Genomic DNA, 25,791 nt, shown 5'->3' on the forward strand with positions numbered 1-25,791 from the left:
AGCATTTAGAATAGATAGAAGATACACTATATTATAGATGATACACTTTTATAAAATATACTATAATATTATTACAGTTTCCATAAGATTTTTCAACGGGAGGATTTCACGATTGCATGACACCGGGCATAAAAAATGGGCATTCCTACAAACATAAACGTATTGTTATGCGTATCCAATTTTGATGAAGGGCGGTAGTGGATGGCGGAACCCGTCGCGAGGAATATCCATCAGCACGGAAATATTATGAAAAAAAGTTGACGATGGCAGTCGAATGAAAGCTAACGCAGGGATCGACGGTAATATCAATTATAATAGTCGTGACGAATCAGACCACAGCGTACCTTAGAATAACTGCAGTCGGACGCGGTGTTAATAATAATCATTATCGCGGTGGTAGAGGCGGGGTAGGGTACCCATAATACTTACTCGTATTCATACCCGTACGTATATTATTATTACGGACGAGGCACGTCGGGTGGTCGCGCAGCCCCCCCCCCCCCCCCCCCCCGCCTTGGAGTGGCGTTAATGTAATGTGCGTTCCACACCTGCCGGTCGGCTGCGGCGGCTTCGTCGTCGGGCACTCGGGCCCATTGGTTCCCAGGATGCGGCAGCGGCGGCGGGAAAAGAAAGAGAAATAAAAAAAACCGTTGGGCCGCCGCCGTCGCCGCCCGGAACGTGACTGCCTTCCTGGAGCGGATATCCAGGGAGTCAAAGTCCGCTGGGGAGGAGGGAGAGGCGGAGAGCCAGTAAAATATTTTATTGCCGGCGTGTTTCTTTGTGGCCCGCGCGCAAAGAGTCTTATAATAATAATAATAAGGCGACCCCGGCGTTACTCCGTGGCGTGCCTTCTCGCCGCCGACAACCAGTTTTTGGGTTCAACAAGTTTGTCGAACGACCGACGAGCGCGCGCACCGCGTATCTCGATCCTCGGCCGCCGAAGCACTCCCACCACCACCACTGCCGCGTGACTGTTGCCGCCACTGCTGACAAGGCACCGTACATAGTGGCGTGTGTAGTTGCACTGTTCGTTGCGTTCCCCGGCTACGCTTAATATTTTTTTTCGTTATTATTATTTCCTTCTTCTTCTTTTTACCCCAAACCCCACTCGGCACTCCGTCGAAACTCGAAATTCTTTCGTTCGTCCGTCCGCTTAGTGGTGTGCGCGCGCCGCGTGTGTACATAAATATTAATATAATATATTTCATTATTATCATCGTCGTGTACCTATCAGAAATTCGTACGGTGTCGGTTTTTTTTTTTTTTTTACGTCCGTTATTATATTGCATTTGTATTATTATTATACACCAACGTCGAATTTCGTTTTCCGTCCGATTTCAGTGCGGCGGATGTGCGTGTAATGTGTTCGTGTTATTTGTTTCGTGTTCAGTACAGTGCCAGATCACAGGATTAACGCGTAGGATTATCGTTCGTTGTTATGCCGGTGAATGTTTGGAACGGTAAGCGTACCTTTGTTAAAAAAAAAAAAACATCTCACCTTTTACTCAGATATGACATTATATTATACCTATAGTAATAATAATAATACAATATAAATCGTTCGACGACCTGGGCGTTTACACCGTGGTGTTGATTAGACTGAAAATACCTCGGAAAATACTTCAAACATATTTTGTCTAAAGATTTGCATTTGGTTTCGGACACGGGTATAATATTACAGTATTAATATTATGTTGTTTTAGTGCGTGTGTGTGCGTGTGAGTCTGCGCGCGCGCTCGCGAGCGTGTGTTGGAATGCGAACAGTTTGCCCCCTAGAAATCATAGCTGTCCACCAACCGGCTACCCAGAATTTCCTAGTGAATACTGAATTCCAAACACTGGTAATTGCATTCCCTGTGACAAGGTTGATGACTCTGTGTGTGTGTGCGCGCACGGAGTATTATAGCGACTATATAGCAAGACTTTAATGCCCCGAGGCTGTAGAGTATTTAATCGTAATCATAGAATTATTATTATGTTAATCCGAGGTAACTGTGGGTTCTTCTCGAAGGTTTTTGTTCAAATGTTGCCGTCGATATTTTTTCTTCGTCTTATAATATTACTCTGTATTGTTTTATTATAAGTAGAATTGTACCTATAATATTATCACGTAACATTGAACCATTAAGTTCATTGATCATATAAAAATACACGGGTATTTTAATAATACAATTTCGAGTTTTGATAATTAGTTTAGGTAACTATTTGAATACAACGTTTAAAATGTAATTTGAATACTTTTAATGTTACCAATTCATTGTAGCCTGGAAGTATGTGGTCTGTTGTCTGCATGAGATGGTTTGAAGTTGGTATACTATGGTATTTGCTTGCCTCGGCCTAGTATTGTACGTTTGAACCTTCAATTGTTAGTCTTATTCAATAAGTACGTGTTTTTTTGAAAGGAATTGATTCTCGAGAAGAAATAGCATACCTTCTGGCTGTAATGATGTGTGGATAAGGTGAGGGATAAGGTTTTTCAAATTTTTAAAGTGAATATTATGATAGTTAAAAAAAATATTTTGCTAAAGATTTTTATATGATAGAATATAGATACATAACTGGTATGATAGATACTTAACAGCTAACTGTATGTATACCTATTCAACAATATTTAACATAACAGTAGTTGATAGTACCTAATTAATACTTTATTTCTTATAAGCTAATATTGGAGCGTGGGACAAATTTTACTGAAAGAACAATAAACGTATAATTAATATTATTACAATACCTATTCATTATAGAATATTTAGTACTTATTATAATAGATACAATTATGTAAATTCCTAAAATAAATAAGAACCACTGGAATATTGGATAGTTCATGCCTACAACATTACAACATATAATAATTTATAGTATGTACATTCAGTAGGTACTTATTTTTCTCATTTTGATACGATTAGATTATTTATAGATTTGGATAATTTATATACAATATGCATAGTTAATCAACAAATTGTTACCGTCCTAATAATTTATATTAAATGATTCCAAAGCAAGGATATGTTGTCGATAAAACACTAATTTGTGGCCCAGCCCTACGTGGTTTGGAACATTTTGTAGATTTACTAAAAATTAAAAATGTGTATTGACTATCTGATCCAGATTTAGTAATGAGACCCCATAAATAGGATTTTAGAAAAGTACAAATATGATTTAAATAGTAAAGCTTAAAATTAATATTCTAATATTAGTTATATTAATTTGATTTACCTGTATATTATGTATATACTCTAAAATGTATGAAATACGAAAATAATTACCAATAGGTCTTTTTGTTTTAATTGTATTTCTATAAGATATTAAGATTTATCTAGTATGTAGAGAATGTAAATGTGAAAAGAGTAAAAATCTACAAGTGAAACTTTTGATGGAAGAAACCACCCATTAATGTGACCTTTTTTCCCCTGTTTGAAGTGTTACTTTGAACCGGGAGTGGCGGGGACGGAACTGCTTTCGCATTGTCGAACCCCGGCCTCATCGTTATTTATTACAAAACAATAATAATAATAATCAGCAATTACATTAATATACATCTATTAACCATTAATGTGACCATTGTAACCTATTTAACATTAAGTTTTTAAAATATAATTTATTAAAGTTCTTTAATATAAATAAATAGCTTAAAAATTTATATTATATGTAAATTATAAAAATCATTTACCTATTTATATTGTGAATTAAAAATATTTGATATTAAAAAATGTGTTAAATAATAGAAAACTATAAAAATATAAGAATCATACATTAGGTAAATTTGGGTGACGGGATCTTTTCGACGGGAGCCGTTTGGAATGCACCGAATACCTATTATATTATGCTCTAAAAGTCTAAACAGTCTAAACAATTTAAAAACTAAAGAATAAACTTCTGACAAATTAAATAATTAAATTAAACTCCCTAAAACTGTCACCTTCTAGATACTTGCAAGTTGCAGATGGTTTTTATTATCATTTATAAACAGTCGATACTTCGAACTAGTATTATTCGTATGGAGAAACTTGAAAAACATTTTATAAATTATTTAGTTGCTAGACAACAACTGTCTTGTACATTACATGCTTCTATCAAAAATGAAATAAACAAAAACAAATTAATACAATGTAGGAACAAATTAATAGTCTTACTATTTTTATAGTTAATAGCTCAGATTATATTTGTACAAGTATTTTTATACTCAATGTAATATACAATTGAAATAAATTGTCAACATTGTTATACATTAGGTATATTATTGGCCGTTCTTACAATGTCCGGTTAAAGTTAACCGACACTTACCGGCCGAATCCTGCCGGTAATAAAATCTGTTATCAGTCGGTTAGCGTTAACCGACACTTAACCGGACATTGTAAGAACGGCCCTAAGTATTTTAAAGGCAATATTATGATTATAGTAAATTCTTGAAACTCCAAACTGTAGAGGTTAAACCCTTGTAAAAATAAATTCCGGTTATCTGCATTTTGAAATAATAGTTTGAAATACCTAATAGTTTTAATTAATTAGGCATAGCAGGTTATATCATTGGTTATAAATACGATATAATATCTATATACAGGGTGTAACAGAAAGAACCGGAAAGAACTGACTTTTAAAATAACTTTTGTTCTAACCAATATTTTAAAAACATTTTTATATATAATTTATATCCACGTTAAACGTGTAATAAAAAAAATATTTTTATTTTTAACACTGAAAATAAAAAATTTTAAATTAGTTTTAAATTTTTTTGAATAAATTCGAAATAGCCAGTTTGTGAATCTGATTATGAGAACGATTTGGATTGTAAAATTATTTATCTAAATCAAGTAGTTTATTTTTTAAGATAACGATATTTTTTTGATTAAATTAATTTGGTACGCAATAACATTTTTAAAAATATTATTTTTAGAAATTTGCTAACATGGGTATATTTCTTAAACTATTTACTAATCATATAATTTTAACAATTTTTGTTGTACGCTTAAGTAGCATCAATTTTTTTTTTTTGGTCAGCTCTTTCTGTTACACTCTGTATACTCCATAATACTAGTTATTATAATAATTGGTTAAATATAAATATATTATTCATTAAGGGACGCCACACCTGCATGACGAGTTGTCTTAAGGCGCATCCAGGCGTTTTTAGTGCGTGGCATTTGTTTTGCAATTACAATTACAATGATTTAAAAAATAATTTTAATATTAAAAATGTATAAAAGTAAGTACTAATGCTTGCGTGGCTTTGCCGAAAATACGTCCACACACACGCAGCATAGCCGATTGAAACAAGCCGCGTGGCTTTCCTTTGGTGTAGACCGCCTACTCGGAAAAGCCGAAGAAAACGAATTTGTGACATCACACTCATGACGCGCGCCTTTAGAAACTTTCAATATAATATCACATTTAAGAATTATTACGTTCTTAATAATCCTAATTAACTCGGTTAATAATATCATACAATTTAAAGGTAAGATTATTATCTAGGACACCTTATTGACCTTATAGGACCTTAAGGATATTATAGGATATTTTAATTACAAAGTAAGTTTCAAAACTACATTTTTTGTAAATTTTCTTCAAAATTAAAATGGATTACTGTAAACGTAAAATACTAAAATGTGCTATGTTGTACGTTTGGAAGACGGATAAAACACAATCGGGAGTTCACACGCGGTGGCATCCTCTTTATATATGTACATTTTCACGAAAAAAAAGTAAAACAGTATTAATAAAATTAAATATGTAATTATGTCATAATAATATCAACTGATATCCCCATCGTGTATAACTCTTCAAATTTCTAATATAAGCTAGTACGTCACTACATTACAGTAAATGATTACCTTGATTTCAAATATCAAGTTGCAATGTTATCGGATAGATCCAGGGAAATAATTCGTCTTCTCAAAAATTACTCTATGGGTTAATAATAGTAAAGACCGCATTTTTTTATGATTTTTGAGTTATTATTAAGTGGTTTGGTTTATTGAGGTCGAGAAATAACTACAGTGAAACTTCCATATAACGATATATAACTTCTATTTAACAACATTTTCCGTTTAACGAAATATTTTTGAGAACTAAACTAAATTAGAACCAAATTTATTCAATTCTATTTAACGAAATTCTTTTAAATTTGAATGTTTTTTATGCCCCATGATAATTCGTAATATGAAAGTTTCACTGTATAGTATTTATCTCATAGTCGTACAGAACGTGCGTATTTTAGGAATTTAATAATTTGTCATTTAAATGGAAACTGATCCTTATTCAAATAATAAACATACGTGTTATTCAATAATACACATCATTCTAAGTAAATGTAAAGGCATAGACGCATAATACTAACAACCAACGTATTATGCGCTGGCAATGAGCCGCAATGCATATAGTATATTATACTATATTATATTATATTATGTATATATTTATAAAACATCAAGTACAAGGTCATATAAAGATATTTGCAGAACTGCAATATAATAATATAATATAATGTCCACCCATCCTAATATCCTTTTTAGTAAACATTAAATTGTCAGGTTAGTTAGTTAATTGGAATTAGTAATACATAAATCGTTTGTTTTAATTCAAATATTCAATGTCTAATTTTTATTATTTTTACCTATGTAGGTATATTTTTTTTATTAATTTATTTGTACGGAATTTCGTTTGTATAATTATGAGTACAAATAATAATAATATATTTAATATCATGTAAGTACTAGGCTATACTTAATATACAAAGAAAATTAATTATCAAATTTTTTTTTTCATTGCATGTAAAGATCTACAATCTTTTATTTAAAACAATAGGTAAATTTTTGGTGCATAGTATAAATAATAAAAGTTTCACATGAATAATTTGTGGAGGAAACTAACGGTCCCTCACATATCATTAAGTTAAAACTTAGCTTAACATAAGGAAATAATAAAAATAATTTATTAACATATTATAGCTGTATAGGCGTATAGCTTGATATTTGATTCAATAATTTATATGTAAATTATTTTACGTCATAGTGCCTGTACGTTGTTTGATATTGTGAAGGGTCACCAAATTTAATTTGAAAATTGAAGTAACCATAATTCTAAAATGGCAAATAACGAATAACGAATATAAATTTAAGTTTGGTATACTATCCAATCAGTACAATAAAAATAACCTCACACGTTTCAATAAATATTTTCAAACAGCATGGTTTAAACTAAATTTGAAAAATATATATCCCATACATAATTCAATTTTACTTATCGCTAATTATGATTTTAACACAAACAATATAAATTATTATAATAATATTATGACAAATTAACGTTAGGTATGTTACCACATTATTTGTTTTCTCTCTGACCCACGCTCAACAAAGCAGATTTACATTTAGCAGAACTAATCTTGTGTTGTTTCTTGTTAATTTTATAATTAGAGTGAATTGACTTATTATCATACTTCAAGTTGAGAACTAAAGAACATTATCTGTTAGTAGTGTACACTGTACCTACATTGACTTTATTTCGATATTTTAATTTTTCTGTGAACTGTGATATATAAGCATGTTTAAATTTTAATATTTAACATGCATACAAAATTGAAGTATTGTAAAAAAGCCAATGTACAAACGCAGATTATGTTCTTAACTTTAAGTTTTACATTATGATAGATCAATTTGCTCTGATATTAATTCTAATAATAAAAGATTGTTTCTGCTGAACGAAAATATGATATTATGTTGCCATGGTGAGAAAATAAAGAGTGCGCTAACATTCTAAAAATTTTCAATTAAATAAGCATAATATTAACATGATTTTTTATTTTAATATCATTAATATTACTAAAATAGAAAATTATCTTTCAACCCGTCCAGTCTTAACAAAAACACAATCTTAGGTTTACCGGAATAAAAATATATATTAAAGTAAAAACCAATACTAATCTATCTTTTGCATAGAGATTAATATTACTGTATCTGTTTCATGAAACGAATGTTAACTATTCATAAACTTTAATGATGTCTTCTGGATTTATCTTTCAAAATGCGAACGTTATTTACGGTTTAAAAATCACTCGTCTGTTATTTAAGGATTCATTTAACAAGATATATTTTTGTCGCATCGTTGACACGGCTCATTACCTTTCTAATTTTATCTTTTAACACACTCCATTAATTACATATACATTATATAATTATATATAACATGTGTCTTTGTTATCGTAATAATTATAATATTACTTTTGTTAAGTAAATACTTACATTATTTTAGTAGTTACAGTTTGCTGTAGTTAGTTATTTTTAGATTAGGTTTATTATGATATTATTTGATCTTACTTTTAAAATTAATTTGTTTACTCATTAGTCATTTACCTAAATACCTTATAACGAATTTACCTACTTATGTATTATGATTAGGACTAAGAAGTTCACCACTTGCATGTTTTTTTGTGGGCTATTTAGCGTTCAGTAACCTAGAAACTAAATCACGAAGCTACGAAAACATAACAAGTTATAGGTAATGCATTTTATTGCATATTATTGCATATTAAGTGACTTTTTAATTCCTAGAGCATATTTCTGTATTAATGTAAAACATTTTTTCGATGTCAAATAATATTCAATCTTGTATTTGTAGAATGGAATAAAATGCAACTTAATATAAAAATATAATTATTCGTCTTAATGAAGTATTTAAAAATCAAAAATTTTCTGGTACGACTTATTCTTAGTACTTTGTTTTATAGTGTTTTATTTTCCCAAATGTTGACTTCTCCAAAAATTTAAATATTCTATTTTCTTTTTTAGTACACATTTTTTATGATTTAGGGGGATAAAACCAACAATTTAGGAAAGACGACTATATCAAGTAGACATGACGACAAATTCAAATCTGCTTTTAGAATTCTTATCCCTTCACTAGATCAATCGGTACGTTGGAATTATAGCACGTCTAAATTCCTATGCCCCACGTGGGTTAAACAAAGAAGTAAATCACCGATTCCATTTCCTTAACCAAAAAATGTTTCTGTTAGATACAAACACGGTGTACTGTCTGATTTGATTACTGTTTAAAAGTGTTAGGCATAGTATTATATCGTATTATTCATATTATATACCAATTTCCCAGCTATTTTTTTTATAATATAAATTATTATTAGTTTATAGTTTTATACCTTACAACATGAATATACACGTATTATAGTTATGTAGTAAATAATAAAACTATTATATTAAATAGTTGTTTTGGTATAAAATAAAATTATACAATAACTGTTTTTTGTTTTTAAAAACAGACGTATATATTGCGTTTCGGTAAAAATTTAAAAAGTTTAATTTACATATTTTTTTGGTAAACAGAAACGATTCTTTTTAAAAGTAAGCAACTATTTTTTTGATAAGTATTACTATTGGCAATATTTTTGTTCATTTAAAGTCATTTACATTACCTTTAAAATAATTACAATGTATAGTTAATTAGACTAATTGAATACGTACAACTAAATAAAAAATAATTGGTCAATTATTTTCCAAGATAAAACTGCTATTTATATAAATATAATATACACAGTCTGATAATCGATTTGTGTGTAATATAATATAGCGTATTATAATACTGCTATCTACCGCTGTTCTATAACGAATTTTCCCCCAGAAAAAGTATTAATCTGCAAATGACTTTAGTAGCCAATATCCCTAGTCCCTAAACCTAGGAAGTAAAAACACTGTGCAGTATAACTACACAATATAGATTCTGTCTTAGCTTTTTTCTAAGTAACTTGACTTTCCTTTTTTTCAATTTATCCAAGTTTCTCTTTAATCGTCGAATAGTTTCACGCATTCCCACAACATCATCATATACTTGCTTATACTGTACTAGGATAAGTATATTTTTATAGAAACCTCACCATTTCTATGTTTGTCAGTGGTTATGGACACGGAGACGACAAAACACAACAAGTGTATCTAGGCCACAGCATTTGGACGCATGTGCGAACCTGCTACCCACACTGTTCCTCTTTTTTTTTTTGCGCGCGCATGCGGACCCTTTTCCATTGCTTGGTAAAATGGTAACATACGGAAAATCTCGTACAGTCGATCAGTGCATTTTCCAATGTGCCGCGCATCGGATAATCGAGCGAGTAGCTCGTTAAACGTTCTAGGCATTAAGTTGCTAGTTTTTAACTACACAAATACTCATTAGTTGTTTCTCCTAGCATTCATATTCTGTTTTACCTTTTTCAAAAAACTAATATTGTTAATTTTTATTGTTTGTCATGTTCCCAATCAATGGATTTAATAATATTATGATTTGAGTGTCACATGACCTATATTTTGTTCGGTTAATTGGTCTGGTGGGTGGTTGTCGTGATTTGTTCGAAGCGCCATCCAAAAATGTTATTGTACGCTCGCCTCGAGTGTAACGACCTAACCGTTCGATACAATACTACTGTAACTCAAAGAAATAAAAAACGCACCATAGTGGTTTCACAGCATTCCATCAATATAACAGCGTAGAATACGACGAGATATCTACATACAATGTTTCCCTGTTTTTGGAATTTCTGGTCATGGTGAGTATAGTGAGCGCTATGTATTTTGTGTGTCATATCGAAAATTACTATTTAATTGTGTGCGTGTGTGTGTACAATGTACACTGTGCAATATACCTATACTTATTTCTTTTGGAGTATGTATAAAAATAATACACTGAAGTAGGTGTACCGTTGTATGCGTGTATGTGTCAAACACGCATGAATGAATGCCAAGGTGTCGTAAAATACGTAAAATGTAAATGAGAACCTACCGCTATGCGTCTAATCGATAAAATGGTGGACAACTAGTTGATGGTTATTATTTATACTATAATATATTGTATTCCCGGCACATGTTATTTATAAAATGCATATTATACCCACTTATTATTTCCTACTTTTTTCCTTAGATTTTAAATTTTTAAATAATTTTAAAATATTTAGTGTGATAACTGATAAGTGATAACTATAGATGAATTAATTGTCATAAGCAAAGAAATATAAATTATATTGATACATTTTTTAAACATTCAATGTTTTTACTGAGTATAATATTTGGTATAATATGTATGGTACTACGGTATTGTGTGTATAATATATAATATTAATTTTTTTCACTAAATACCTATAGAAAATCACAATAATAACAATCAAACAAGATACCTATGAATACTAACGATTTAGTAATGGTTGTACATTTTTTAAGTGTAACATAACAAAACCAAAATTATGCGGTATAATTTGAATATCAATTTATTGCATAAAAATGTACTATAATCTGCACAATACATTTATATAACCTTATAAAGATAGCAAGATTTAATTGAAATTAATCGTTTTTAAAAAGAAGCCACCCATCATTATTATAAAACAATTTTTTTACTTATTTATTTCTGTTAATTTAATAAATCACGTTACCATATCCACTTCATATTAATATCAGAACTAAATGTTAAAACGTCTATGCCAATAAAAATGAAAACTAAATTTCCGAGTGCGTTTTATGATCTATTTATTATTAAAAATGATCTATGTTTAAATCTCCTTATGTGCGGTCTACCAATAAATTATGATCTAGCATTATAATAATACAATAAAATTATAGTAGATATGTTCTCTATAATAAAAATTGTATTTTATTCAGTGATTTGGCATAAAATAAATAATTACCAAAACAAAAACGAAATAATCAAAATAAAATATAAGTATTCTTATAGATTAAAAAAATACAAACATTAATATGATTATTATTAATAACTGTGTAATTTTAACTTAAATATTTTCAACTTTAAACTATTTTATAAACATTTTTAAAAGTTGACTCTAAAATATTTTATACTATTTGGAGTTGAAAAATATATTTCTTATAAAATTGTATGTTTGGTGTTTATATTTTATATAATTTTTAAAAGGTTATGAAACGCCAACCCCTTCCTTTCGCCCACTTTTTTCTTTGGTTTAAATAATATGTGTTTTTGCTCTAAAATCCATTACTACTTTATAGTAAATCACTAATCAGCGTGAAGTTGCTTGTTAAAAAAATACACATGTGAGAGACGCATTTTTTTTATTAATAAGAATTTTATCATAAATCAAGAAAATATTTCTTATAAAAATACTTAATGCGCATTTAAATTACATAGGCATGGGGTGAGTGCTTAGTCGGATATAATATCTCCGTTATCAGCATAATTAAATCAATTGCCAGCATTAATGCACTATTGTTGATTGCTAGTATTAATAAATATTTATTTCGAATGCTGCTAGTCAGCGGTAGTCGTCAATTTTATAATTATATAGAATTTCTTAAAAATGTATAGGCATTTCATTTTTAAATACCAATGAACACAAGTATATATTAGACATAGTAATTTTATTGTTTTAACTTATGCGTAATAATTATTCTAAATATTGTGTTTCTAAAAAAATAACATAATTTAATTATTATGTGATAATGATATTAGAATGTTGAAGGAAATTACTCTACTGGTACTACATTTTAGAAGTTTATAAATAATGAGTATACCACGATACATCACTGAAGTAAAAATATGTGCAAATTATAGCCATGTTGGGGTAAAAACGTCCCTTGTTAACAGGAGGGTTGTTATAAGGGGGCTTTTGTGTACACCCTTGTTTATTGTACGGTGAAGCCTAATATTTTTAGAATTCTGGTCTCGAACATTGGCATACGAAACATACGACGAACAACTGTTTGAAATATAATACAATTGGAAACCCCTGAGTTTTAATTTATTTTTGCTTGTTTTAAACATATAATATGAAGACATCATTTAAGTTTTTAACAGTTCTACTCAGAATAAATAATTAATAAAAATGAGACATTAGTTGTGCGGACCACTAATTATGTATAAACAACTTTGTGGCCCACTTACCTAATATACAGGTATAAATGTATAATCGTATAAAATATAAACTCACACAAGAAGATAGAAGAAATATAGACGTGTATAAAATATTAAAATCATATAAAAATCTTGATGTTGATAGGTACCAATTAAAATTTGCTTTAACTCTCGGCCTGCATCGCGGCCCAGTAAGTTTATCCCGATAATTGTGGTAATTTTGGGTTTACCTACCAATATTATTATTATTGTATACAAGACATTTTTTTTTTTGACATTTTGTTATAGGTATATTGGTTAAAATACCTATTAGTTTTGTTCATTTTTATTTCCCAATTATGTTTTAATTTTATTCAAATCAACAAAAACATATAACATTTGATATTTTTCTATTTATTCTCAGTCCACCCTTAGATATCGAGTTTAACGTTCGCAATTCCTTAAACCCAGTAGCGCCGAAGTTTTTAAAATGAGTCCGTCAATTTCAAAATTTCGTGGTCTCAATATCTTAACTATTTAATTAATATGGTGGTAACCTAAAATACATTTACACATAATAAAGTTATAATGCAAATAAAATGGAGACTACTTGCCACATTTTTAAAAAAAACGGTCAAGCCATGGCCCGACCTTAACATAGACATCGGTGCCACTGCTATTATACCTGTTGACAAAAATTGCCTAAGTATCAGATCGATGTATAAATTAATTTTGGAAGAAGACATAATTTTTACTTTCAGAAAATTTTATAGAAGTTTAAAATAATACAAACAATAGCATAAGTAACAATGTAACATGATGAGAAATGTTTATTCGTTAATAGCACCTCAGAATTTTTATATATATTTTATGATTATGAAAATTTTTAAATAATAATAATAAACATAATTTACAAGATAACAGAAACAAATATCTTCTATCTATAGAGCACCAATATGAACTGAAGCCTTGCTTGTTAGGTTGCTTGTTTGACTTTTTTCTGTTAAATGTATACCCGAAATAGAGCTTTTATTTAGGTATATATTTTATCATAATATAATATATAATATTATAGCTATACATACATGCCCATATAGGAAATTAAGATTATTTTTTTTATTGAAAATTATATTATAACACTAATTTTGTCCATTGATTGATTTTATTGTTTTTAATTAAATAGTTAATTGTTAATTGAATTTAACTTAATGTTTGAAAATTTATAGGGTAGAACCAGCTACAACGTCAGCAAGTTCCACAGTTGTAACAATGGCCACATTAAAAAAGGTAAGGAAAATAAACTATTTTAATGAAAATAATATTTGTTAAACTACAAGATTCTGTCAGTTTAGATATAAATGTAGACATGGAGTATTAATTAAATGTATTTGTTTTTAGTCATAGTAAGGTAACCAAATTACTGAAATCTATAAATAATTTAGTCCAAAGAGAATAAAATGTGATTATTTGAATGTAGTAGAAAATAAGAAATAAGAAATTACAGTAAATACCTAATAAAGAATTTATTCTTCCTAGGAAAGATGACCTTGTAGCTTCAGAAAACATGACCACCTGTTATAATAGATATTAAAAAACCATCATGACATGTACACTCTTTTTCTCTAGTCCAAAGAAAAAAAATCCCAAGATATTGTAACGATTCACTGAACCGTGATTTGTATATTAGTGGGGGACTGGGTATGATTGTAATTTGTAATATCTTTCATGTTATGATTTATTTCTAACAAGATTAAAATTGTTATGTTTGATTATACTTTCAATAGTACATTTATAAATATATTATATGTGTTACTTTTAACTCCCACTGGTGGATTAAAAAAAAAAAACATTTACTATTGCGCTTCATACAGGGATAGCCGTAACATGTGTATTATTTTTTCAATTTTAAATAATGATACTATTACCTAGTACATTACTAGTACATTGTACTCAAATTGTTTAAATATATTTAACTATTATATGGGTACTAATTTAACATAAATAAAAAAAAACTGGTAAAAAAAAAACATTAAATTACCAAATTGGGGATTGTTGATTATAATGTGATTACCTAATATACTTTAAAACGACCATAAACAAAATTGATTGAATTAATGAATTATTTTGATAAAAACTTTATACATTTATAGAATAATTATTTAGGAGGGGTTTCTTAAATTTGTTTAGTTAAACTATATAAAAAATATTCTGAACAATTTATTTGTTGGTTACTACCTTAATTTAATTTACTTTGTACATTTTATTGTTAATTACTAATTAGTACTTCTTACTTATAATATGTATCTATTGAGGAATAAAAGTTTTTTAATCTTGAGCATTTACTATGTTAATTTTTTTCACAATTTGAGAATAATGAATGTGTCTTACTCAAAATATATTATTATAACATTATAATTTATAACAGTCAAAGCTCAAGTATATAATATACAACTTAGGATTGTATTGTAATTTAATTTGTGATGAATTATTTCAAATAATTATTATATGAAATAAATTAAATATACCTATCATTGATAATGGTAAAAATGTGAAGGTTAAGCATTTTAATAATATTTTTTTTATAATTTTTAGAACTCTGTTGTGGTCACCCAACCAATGAGGAGAGCTATGATTGGATCTAGTCCTTTGAAATCACCTCTCATCAAAAGACCACCATCTGCTTCTGTTACGTTACAAGGCTGGCTTTACAAGCAAGGAAGCGAAGGTTTAATGTTATGGAAGAAACGATGGTTTGTTCTTTCTGAATACTGTCTTTTTTATTATAAAAGTAAGTCCTTGTTAAACAAATTATTTTAAAATTGAAAATTGAAAACTACAATTTTATTTGGTTTTTTGTTGATCTAGATGAAGAGGAAGAAAAACTTTTAGGTTCAATATTGTTACCGTCATATAAAATATCTCCGTGTTGTCCATCAGAAGATAAAGTTTACAGAAAATTTAGTTTTAAAGCTGAACATGATAACATGAGAACATATTATTTTGCTTCAGATACCAGAGAGCTAATGGTTCAGTGGATGAATGCTTTAAGCTTAGCATCAATTCTTCAACAAAACTATGGGTAATTATTTATATTAAATTAATAAAAATACAATTTTCTATGGACTTGATTTAAAATTAATGTGTTTAATAGCAGGTACAATGAACGAAACAACATAAAACGATCCCAATATATTAATAAGTTAGATGATATGGATTCAGGTTTCCTAAGTTCATCTTTCTATTCAACACCACGGTCATATTACAACAATGATATAACTTACAAAGCTCAAAACAGTCAAATTGCTCAACCTCTTTATGCCAATGCACCCCCAAAGCCTAGGCGGGTGACTGAACCACACGAAGATCATCCTCAAATAGCTCAACCTCAGTATAAGCCATTATCACTAGTCCAAAATTTAAATAGGTCTCAATTAAATAATTCTGAACGTCGAACACCCGATACATATGGACGTCATGATGTCAAGTATTCTAATCATAGCGAGTATGAAGAAGTTATTGATGAATATGTACCAAGTCCTATTAAATATAGAGAAAAAAAATATTCTTACAGACCCCATAGTGCTGATTTTTTAGAATATGATGTAAGACGTGCTTACCAAACACCAACCCCAAGCACAAATTCTTCATATAAATCTCCTGAATATTACAATACAGTTAAACATGTTAATAGACCAAAATCTAGTTTAGATTTTGTAGATAATTCAGATAGTTATTGGTCAGAAAATGCATATGCAGAAAAAATGAGACAAGCTTCTCAGAGTTTGAGTAAAGAAACAAACTTAAATCGCACAACTGCTTTATCATTGAGGCAACTTGGAATTTATCTAAATGATATAAAAGCTGAGCCAGTAGATGGGTCTTCCACACAAATGAAAAGTCATCGAAACTATATTAAAGAACAAGAAAAAAGGTGGAGTGAATATGTTAACTCTTTCAATAGATCAGCTAGCGCTAGAGTTGCTAGGAATGCTGACAAGCGTAATTATGAACAGAATGAACATAAAAGAAGTACTAGTTTACAAAGAAGAAATAGCATTGATTCTAGAGATAAAGAACGGAAATCACAACAGGTTAGTAAAATTAATTGTTTCAAAAACGCTTTAAAAAAAAATGTATACTTTACATAAATTTATTTTTAGAGAGAAGAATCTATGAAACGTCTTTTAGATTGGAAACAGCGAATGCTTCAATCTACGTTAACTCGCAAGTCTTCCGGATCTTCTAATCGTGGTTCAGCTCAAAATGAGTTATCTAAGTATTACAAAAAAATAACTGATAATCGACTTAAAAATGAAGAAAATGCTATTGTAAATTGTACTAATAATTTCTACAACAGCAAGTATAACAATGACAGTTTTAGTTATTCTAAAAATGACTTAACAATTGAAAATGATTTCAACTATTCAGATGATGAAGGTAAGAAATATTAAATATTAATTCTATATTATCAGCTTACCTTTACTATAAAATAAGTTAAGCAATTCTAATTACTTAATTTGTAGAATGCCTTTGTTTGTGGTTAATATATTCTTCTTATTCTGTCAACTAACTTTAAGTAGTACTTAATATTTTAACCCAATATTTACAAATGGATGATGTCCTTTAAGGATTTGTCCGAAGCTCGCTCTAACTGCATGTGCAAGAGTATTTTACAATGGATTATTTAACAATTTTGGAAAATTATTTATCCTAGAAGTTAAAGACAGAGAAAGTCAAGTAGATACTCCAGTGTCAGCAGTAAAAAATGTCAACGAAATCACTCCAGACTCAAAATACACCAACACAATTAACTTTTATACCAAACCAGTGGTCAAGCAACATCTTTCTGATGAGACTGCAAGTTCAACAAATTCCTATTTTAAAGATGATACATTATTAGTAGACAGTAGGCATTCAGACAGTGGATATGACACTTTACAAATGGGTAGTGTTCTTTCATCTAAAGACCCTGATATTGATCGCCTATTGAAATTTGATTTTGGTAAGAAAACAAATGGAATACAAAATCTAATTAAAAATTTCGAATTTAATGATATGAAAGAACCACTTCAATCATCTTCATATAGTTCTAATGAAGCCCAAATTTCGTCATTGAAAAAAGAAGACATAAGGTATTCAACTGCCCAAAATCCTCAATCCGTTAGAGATCTACTAGCAAATTTTGAAAAGAAAAACGAGCGTTGTGTATTTAGTGACACGGAAACGCTGCTATACGAAACATCAAGTGATACAGAACCTATTGAACCTATTATACCAAATTCAAAGCGTACTGAAACACTATCAACTGACGAAGATGATCCAGAAGTTGTAGATGTCTTGAGACAAAAAGCTGATCCAAATGATGAACAGTACTATTTGCCTATGACACCATCTAAAAAGTCAGCATTAGAAGAAGATATTTCTAAATCAAAGTTAGTGATAGTTGATACTGAAGATCAAGAAAATTATGTTGAAATGACACAAAATTCTAGACCTATACTTGCTCCATCACCCAAACTAGACAAAAAATCACATTATGAATACATAGCTTATAAAAATAATTCTAATTATGAACCAGTTTATACAGAGGTAAAAAATAAAATTTTACCCGACATTCTGAAATCGTCGACCAATATTAACAGTTCAATCAAATCGGATAGTTCAGATGCTGATGATGAAGCCTCAAAAGATTTAGATTCACTTGATACTCCTTGTCATCCTAGATTTAGTTTATCTGATACATTTAGACCAGCTTCTTATTATTTAGGAGCTGCAACCAACGAAGATACCCATGACTCTTCAGATAGTGATCTAGTTTCTCCACCACCCATGAACTTTGATAAAGACAATGAGCTTAAATCTATTAGAAAAAAAATGGAATCACTAATACAATCTGCTTCTGAATCAGATTCAGATTCTGGTAAAAAAGAAAAACAAACAGCCTTTAATGGAGATTTAGATTCAATTGGAAGTAGAAATGGCATGTATGAAATAGATATAAATTTAGATGATTACCTCGATAAACAGAATATAGAAGAATGTGATAGGTTCTATGAAAATTATTGTAAAAGTTTAGAGAGTAGAAGATTAGAAAATTCTGAACCAGCACCTGGTGCCCCTTATTATTATTCAGATATTTCAAATGGAAATTTGAGGTCACTAACTCCAGAACCGCAAGGTGCAGAAGGATTTACAATGCGTCGCCGAAGTCGTTCACTTGAAGGTGTGCTGGATGATAGTGTTTATTGCAATTTGGAACCTAGAAAATGTACCTCTCCTAAAGAGGCAATATCACGATTATTACGCACAGCAGAAATGAAATCACCTAGAGCAACTGAATTGGCAATTGTAAACTTACCGTTGAGATCAAGGTCTTTAGATAATTTGGATGCCGAACCTGAAAAAAAGACTGGTCGTCAAAGTGCAGATATTTTGAATAGCAAAAGAAACGAAGCAATGTATGTTAATGAAGCTGTATTTGACCGTCATAAAGAATATAAGGACGATTATCGGTCAGTTAAGAAGGGTAGATGCAAGAGTGGATCCCAGTCTTTTTTAGAGGAGGGCCTATACCCGATGACCCGACCACCATCAATGGAACAACTGGACAGGGAGAAGCTAAGACAGTGGGACCTCATGTCTACTGTCCCTGCCGTGATGTTGGGTGCAACGCGCGTGTACAGTCGTACTTCCGAGAGACAAGTGATATTGACGCCTGCCGAATCAAACACAAGGCCGCCATCGCTAAGTCGCCGTTCAGACGAAACACCAACAAGCTCGCCAGGTTATTAAACACAAACATTTTTCCTCTTCTATAAAATTAAAAATAAATAACATATTACAATATGTAGGTTATATAAAAATTATACTATTAGTTAACTATTAATGTGTACATTTTAGAAGTAATGATTATAAGTATCAATATCGATATGATGTATACATAAGGTTGTTATAAACTAAGGTATTAAATAACACTGATTAGTGACGTAATATATTATGAAATTGAATGAATTAATATTTTAACTCTGTGTCTATCATATTTATTTCATAGTGTCCGGTTGCGGATCAGCGATTGGACAAGGTCCAGTTCATCGAGAATACCAAGAAATCAATAAAATGATAAATGAAACAATGGGCAGTAAAAATATTTATTCCAGCAATAGAAATATTAGGGTAAGTCGCGTTAAATTAAAAATGTCCCAAATAATAAATTGATTTTATTTATGCTTGATTTTGTTTTATTGCAATTTTCATTTTTTTATTTTTATTTTAATTTATTATTTCTTTATATACATTTAAATCATTAGAATAGTCAATGGAACTTGACAGTTTCTGCTGGTGAGCTCCTAGGCCAAACGCATGAAGAATTAGTTTTATTATTGATTCAATTAAGAAGGCAAAGAGTTTCTATTTGTAAAGCAATGGAAATGTGCCATAACGATATTGAGACCCAGGTTTGTTTTAGTTATTCTAACATTTATAAATGCTTAAATTTCTAAAACCCATCTGGACCTACAGGCTCCAGCTCTGGGGTAGTGCAAAAAAAATCAAACATATGAAAAATTTCAAACCTTCCAAAACATTTCCCTAAGAAAAATAACAAATGCTCCTCCCTTCGTTTCCAATCTTACACTCCATAATGACTTAATAATAGCAATTGTACTTGATGAAGCAAAATTTTTCTACAAAAGATTTCACATGAAACTACCTCTCCATTCTAACCCCTTATTAAAAAATGATCTACCTTATCCATTCCAGGTAATTCCCCAAGACGCCTTAAACAAAGATGGTGTCACGACCTTTTATCTGTAACTTAAATAGTTTTGATTAATAAGTTTAAAAAAAAAAACTCAAAATAGGTGGTGTCACTAATGGGTAGCTTTTTCCCTTAAAATATTCATATGTAAATACTCTTATCACATTTGCATTATTTTATTATTCAAATTAAGAATAGATTGTAAATTTCTTATAAAAAAGTAATAAAAAAATGCTTAAATGCTTATGAGTGATTTATTCAAATGTAATATTTATTTTTAGAAGTTTTATTAGTAATTTTTTTGTTTCACTTTTATAATACTAGTAGTGTTGTACAATTATGGCCAATTTTTTTAAAATGAATGCAAAATTATACACCTTAATTATTGCTTATAAGTTATAAGTTAGGTATATGTAGGGTCCGGATTTATATGCAATAGAAATCTATGATATATGCAGATTCATTTCATAAATATGCAAAAAAATATGCAAAATGATTTTTTTTACAAATTAATTAACCATACGGTTTTGAGTAAAAATATTACACAGTCTAAATATATGTATAAAAAAGTTTATTAAAAGAAAATGCAAATTAACATTGTTTAATGACATTGTGTTAGTATAAAAGTATTATAAATTAATTAAAGTATAATATATATTTATTATTTTAAAATTCAGAATAACATTATTTTTATGAATTTTGTTTAAAAGTATTATAGACTTATATTAAATTATTATTGAGGGACGAGTATGAAGTAATAAAAATTGATTTCTTAGAATAAAGACAGAACTATAATATAATAATAATAATTTATTTTAGAATATACAACTTTTATGCAACTGTCAAAAAATATGCTAAAGTATGCAAAAAAAAAATTTACTGTACAATCTACACATTAAGAAACATTTATAATCAAAATTATTCTAGGTGAATCATAGAAGAATATTCATTTGCAAATAAATCCGCGACCTAGTTATCAGTAATACATATAGTTATAAATTATTGTAGAAATAAAATGTTTTAATGTTATATGTTTATCATATTATCAATGTAATGTATACAAGTACATTTTATACAAATAATTAAAAACTTTGTTTTATTATTATTAAAGTAGCAGGGGGATAATATTGAACTATTTCCATCAGGGTTAATAGATTAAAATTATATAATTTTTCAGGTCTTCTTGTTACACCCTTATAGTATAAAGATGATGGAATTTTTTGGTTTTTATAAGATTTAAAGGTTGAACTATTATAAAAGCTATTTATTTGTTAAAATTCAACTATTTTTGTTTTATGTTTATAACTCATTTATAGTTTATACACATCTCTATTCTCTACTTATAATATTGAATTATATTTTTAATGTAATTAAAATTGAAAAAATATTTAATTTAAAATGTGATATTTGTTCATAATTGCATACAGGGTGATTCATTAAGCGTAAAACAGTGATTATCTCAAAAAGTATTCATGTTTTTGAAAATATTTGTGTTACAAAGATCCAAGTTATTAAAAAAACATATTTTTAAATATTTTTATCCTTATATTTTTTTAAGTTTTTTTAATTTTAGTCATTCAAAAAAGTAAAAATTTTAAAAATATTTAAAATATAATTTTTTAATAAAAACGTTGTTTTTTTAACAACTTGGATCTTTGTAAAAAAAATATTTTCAAAAACATTAATACTTATTAGATAATGAGTGTTTTACGCTTAATGAATCACCTTGTATATTATCATGTTTAGTTTTAGCAAATATTACTTTTAACATTTTTATTATTATTATTTTAGACGAGATTGACTGAGCTGGATACCCCAACTAAATTAGAAAACTTACAAAGATTAGATGAATTAAAAAAACATTTGTTGGAACTTGAAAAACAAGTAATTTAAATTAATGATTTCTAATTCTAATGTTTAAAATAATATTTGTGTGTAATTATATCGCGTCTATATTGAAATTTACAGTATGAAAAAGGAAAACCTCTAGTTAACCTTGTTGATAATATGGTAAAATTGGGTTCGTTATATCAAGCTGGATCTGCACTTGAAAATCCTGATGGACTCTCAACACCAACTATATTAAAAGAGCGTCTAGAGTTCAATGATAAAGTACAAGAAAAACGTCTTCTAGCAGAAGAAAAGAAAGAATGGCAACGAATAAAACCAAATGTAAACGATCTACAGGAAAAAGTTGATAGATTATATGACTTAGATCAATTAATGTTAGAAGAATCTGGGAATTTATTACATTTGAGACAAGATAAAGAATTATTAGAGAAAGCTTTAGGAGGCCTTAGGCATAAAATGCAAGGTATACATAGTCCAGCTGAGGAGGAACGTTACAGGAGACAGCAACATGTACTAGAACGCGAATTAAGTTCAGTTAGATCCGTATTAGCTAATAATTCAAAGGTAATATTATACTTCTAATATTTTGGTTTTAAATAAGTAATAACTTATATATGTTTTCAGAAACTGGAAGAAACAGTGGCATCAAATGCTAGATTAGAATCAGAATTGGTAGTCTTACGTCAAAAATTGCAGTCTTCCAGACGTGTACCAGATACAGGCGCAGGAGGTCCAACTGTAGCTGCATTAGAAGCAGAACTCAGAAGAGTGCAACTATTGGTTGGAGATTTACAACGGCAACGTGAGGATTTAAGTGTTCAAGTTCGACAGCTTACAGAAAAATCAAATACACTATCTATGCAAATGGATAGTGATGAAAATGAAATAAGGGGTAAGAAAAGACCTGCAAATGATTCATGGATTGAAACAGATTTGGATGATTCAATTCAAGAGGATAAAAAATGTAAATTACATCTAAAATGAAATGTTTTTAATAGTACTTAATAAAATTGGAATGTTTTCATTTTCTTTTAGTTTACACTCCAAGAGAGAAGCCACAAGAAATAAAAACTGTGAGAATTGTCAAACGAGAATCAGAGAGGCGACAGAGAGATAGAGATAAATGTGGTGGTAATATTGGTCTTCCATTAACAAGTGTTAGTGTTAAATGTGTACCTGTTATTGAAGAACATGACTATAGAGTAAGAAATAAATTATTTTAATTTATGATTATAAAAATTATTTTTTAACTGTTTTCACTATTTTCAGGTTGAAGATAATTACGTCAAAAAATTATCAGCACAAGAACAGTTATTTGGCACAACCCAAGAAAATATTACATATGATATGTATTCAAATTTTAACATTGAAGATCATCCAAAAGATGACGCACCTTTATCACCAGTGTATCAGAGTGAAGCAGCCAGGCAAATTGTACAAGAATTATCAAAAAAAGATCAAAATGATAACATTGAGCAAAATGAATCATTAACAAAAAGACTGGTACCAAGAGAAAAGCGCAGACATCACACTGTGACAAGTGTCAGACCATTTTCTATAACAGAACCTTACAATGTAAATTTAAAAAATATATTAGTTTATAATGTTTACATATTATACATTAATATTACACGAAACAATAATATATATTTATTTAAAATTAATATTATACAATTTTAGAGAGATGGTGGTTGGAGAGCTCGAGATGATGTGGATATGGAACGAGCTCTTAGGCCCGGTGCTCCGGATGTGGTTCGATCTACCATGAACAAGACTGATCCTGCAAAATTTAGTGCAGAAACTATAGATAGTATATTAGGAACACCTGGAAAAATATGTATACCAGAACGTTATATTCCAGAGTCAGCCCCTGTGTCGCCAGACGAACGTAAAAAGAGAATGCACAAAGCTGAAGCTATCAGGAAAATGTTGTCAGAATCTACTCCTATACTTACTACAGGTACAACTTATTGTTCTCTTAATGTATAACATATGAATACTAAGTGATTGATTGACATTTAGAAGGAGAAAATGATGAATATACAACCGTTGGCAGAAAGAAGATGATTGAAGAAAAAAAGCAAAGAGACCATTTGTTACAATTGAATCAAATATTGGCACAACAAGTTATGGAGAAAAGTAAATCAGTTGCTTGTAAGTTGAACCTAATAAAATATTCATGAAATAAGTTTTATAAATGCATGAGTTTTTATGTTGTTTTTATTTTTTTGTGTTTTTATCTACCCTGCTTGAGTAGTCACACGTTTTGTTGTAGGTGCAAGCCCCACAAATACTAGAGACTGATTGATTAAAAAGCATGAAGGTGTGTTTAAAATTGTTTGACTATTGTTGTTTTGAATATTTGAGTAAACAAAATATTGATTCTAATATTTTATTATTTATGATTTTATTGTAGTGAATGCTATGGCTCAAGTGGGTAATAAAAAACGTTATTCAATAAATGATGATGATCGAGAATTATCACCAGAAGAACCTCTTCCATTATACCAACAAAGAGAAAACTTTTATTCTTAAGAAATTAATTAAAAATATTTAGGTTGTGTACCTGAAATGTTTAGGTTGTATAATGCAAAAAAATTAGACTTGAACTGTTAAAAATATTTTTTAAATATTTTAATCTTTGTTGTATAGTTTTATAGATATTGATGTTTTAATATTGTGGTTAACACATAGGTAAAAAGTATTATAAAACATAATATGTTAATTAATTATTTTTATTTTTTGTAAATAAAAAGTTTAGTTTTAATTAATATTTCCTCAACAATTTAGGAAAAAAACGTTCTAGTTTTTATTATTTATTTAATTTGAATATTTTTTATTAAAAAATTATAACTATTATTATATTATATGTATAATTTTTTTATATATATTATATATATAAAAATAAACAAATTGTTACTTCAGCTGTTAGAAAATAATTTATAATCAAAACATGTTCCTTATTAGTTATTCACAAATACTTGTGCCAATATAAAAATGAAAAAAATAAAGTGAAAACGTAAATTCGTCTTTACTTCTAATATTTTATGTACTGATAGGATAGATTTATTGTATCTTGGATAGACATTTTTATGAATAAATATGATTGCATTATATGTATAATTTTTTTAAAGTCTAATTTTGTATTTTTAGTTTTAAAAGTTAAGTTAAGGATTTTACTTTTGAATATGAATATCTCATACACACCAATAACTTGATGGTTGATATTAATTTTATTGAATTAGAAATGATAATACGATTCTTACGTTCATTTGCTCATAAACTGACTACTGTAAGTTTTTAAAAAAAGATTCAAAGCTGTTCTTTTT

At 28.9% G+C, this 25,791-nt stretch overlaps 1 protein-coding gene across 7 annotated transcripts; it reads left to right on the forward strand.

Annotated features, from left to right (window-relative positions):
• Positions 1-1,002: 1,002 nt before the first annotated feature.
• LOC132942509 (uncharacterized) lies at positions 1,003-25,568 on the forward strand. Of its 7 annotated transcripts, none has more exons than XM_061010954.1 (18): positions 10,076-10,549; positions 14,082-14,142; positions 15,448-15,643; positions 15,721-15,934; positions 16,007-16,946; positions 17,016-17,292; positions 17,570-19,639; positions 19,907-20,028; positions 20,163-20,309; positions 22,403-22,495; positions 22,580-23,026; positions 23,087-23,426; positions 23,498-23,664; positions 23,732-24,037; positions 24,143-24,422; positions 24,485-24,616; positions 24,720-24,785; positions 24,879-25,568. In XM_061010954.1, the coding sequence occupies exons 1-17, from the start codon at positions 10,518-10,520 to the stop codon at positions 24,764-24,766; spliced, it is 5,871 nt and encodes a 1,956-aa protein (XP_060866937.1). In that variant the 5' UTR covers positions 10,076-10,517; the 3' UTR covers positions 24,767-24,785; positions 24,879-25,568. The 7 variants fall into 7 exon arrangements, with proteins under 7 accessions (XP_060866939.1, XP_060866937.1, XP_060866941.1 ...); XM_061010958.1 differs by having other exon boundaries at positions 24,738-24,785; positions 24,879-25,566; XM_061010956.1 differs by lacking the exons at positions 10,076-10,549; positions 24,720-24,785 and adding an exon at positions 1,003-1,460 and having other exon boundaries at positions 24,879-25,566.
• The last annotated feature ends 223 nt before the right edge of the window (positions 25,569-25,791 follow it).

The sequence above is a fragment of the Metopolophium dirhodum genome, chromosome 4, assembly GCF_019925205.1.
Source record: "Metopolophium dirhodum isolate CAU chromosome 4, ASM1992520v1, whole genome shotgun sequence".
Lineage (NCBI taxonomy): Eukaryota > Metazoa > Arthropoda > Insecta > Hemiptera > Aphididae > Metopolophium > Metopolophium dirhodum.

What these genes read in the sequence shown, in the direction of transcription:
- LOC132942509 (XM_061010952.1), top strand. Translation starts at nt 10,518, where the DNA reads ATGTTTCCCTGTTTTTGGAATTTCTGGTCATG. An exon ending in ATAACGATATTGAGACCCAG is followed by an intron (nt 20,310 to 22,402) that starts GTTTGTTTTAGT and finishes TTATTATTTTAG; the next exon opens with ACGAGATTGACTGAGCTGGA. An exon ending in TACTCCTATACTTACTACAG is followed by an intron (nt 24,423 to 24,484) that starts GTACAACTTATT and finishes ATTGACATTTAG; the next exon opens with AAGGAGAAAATGATGAATAT.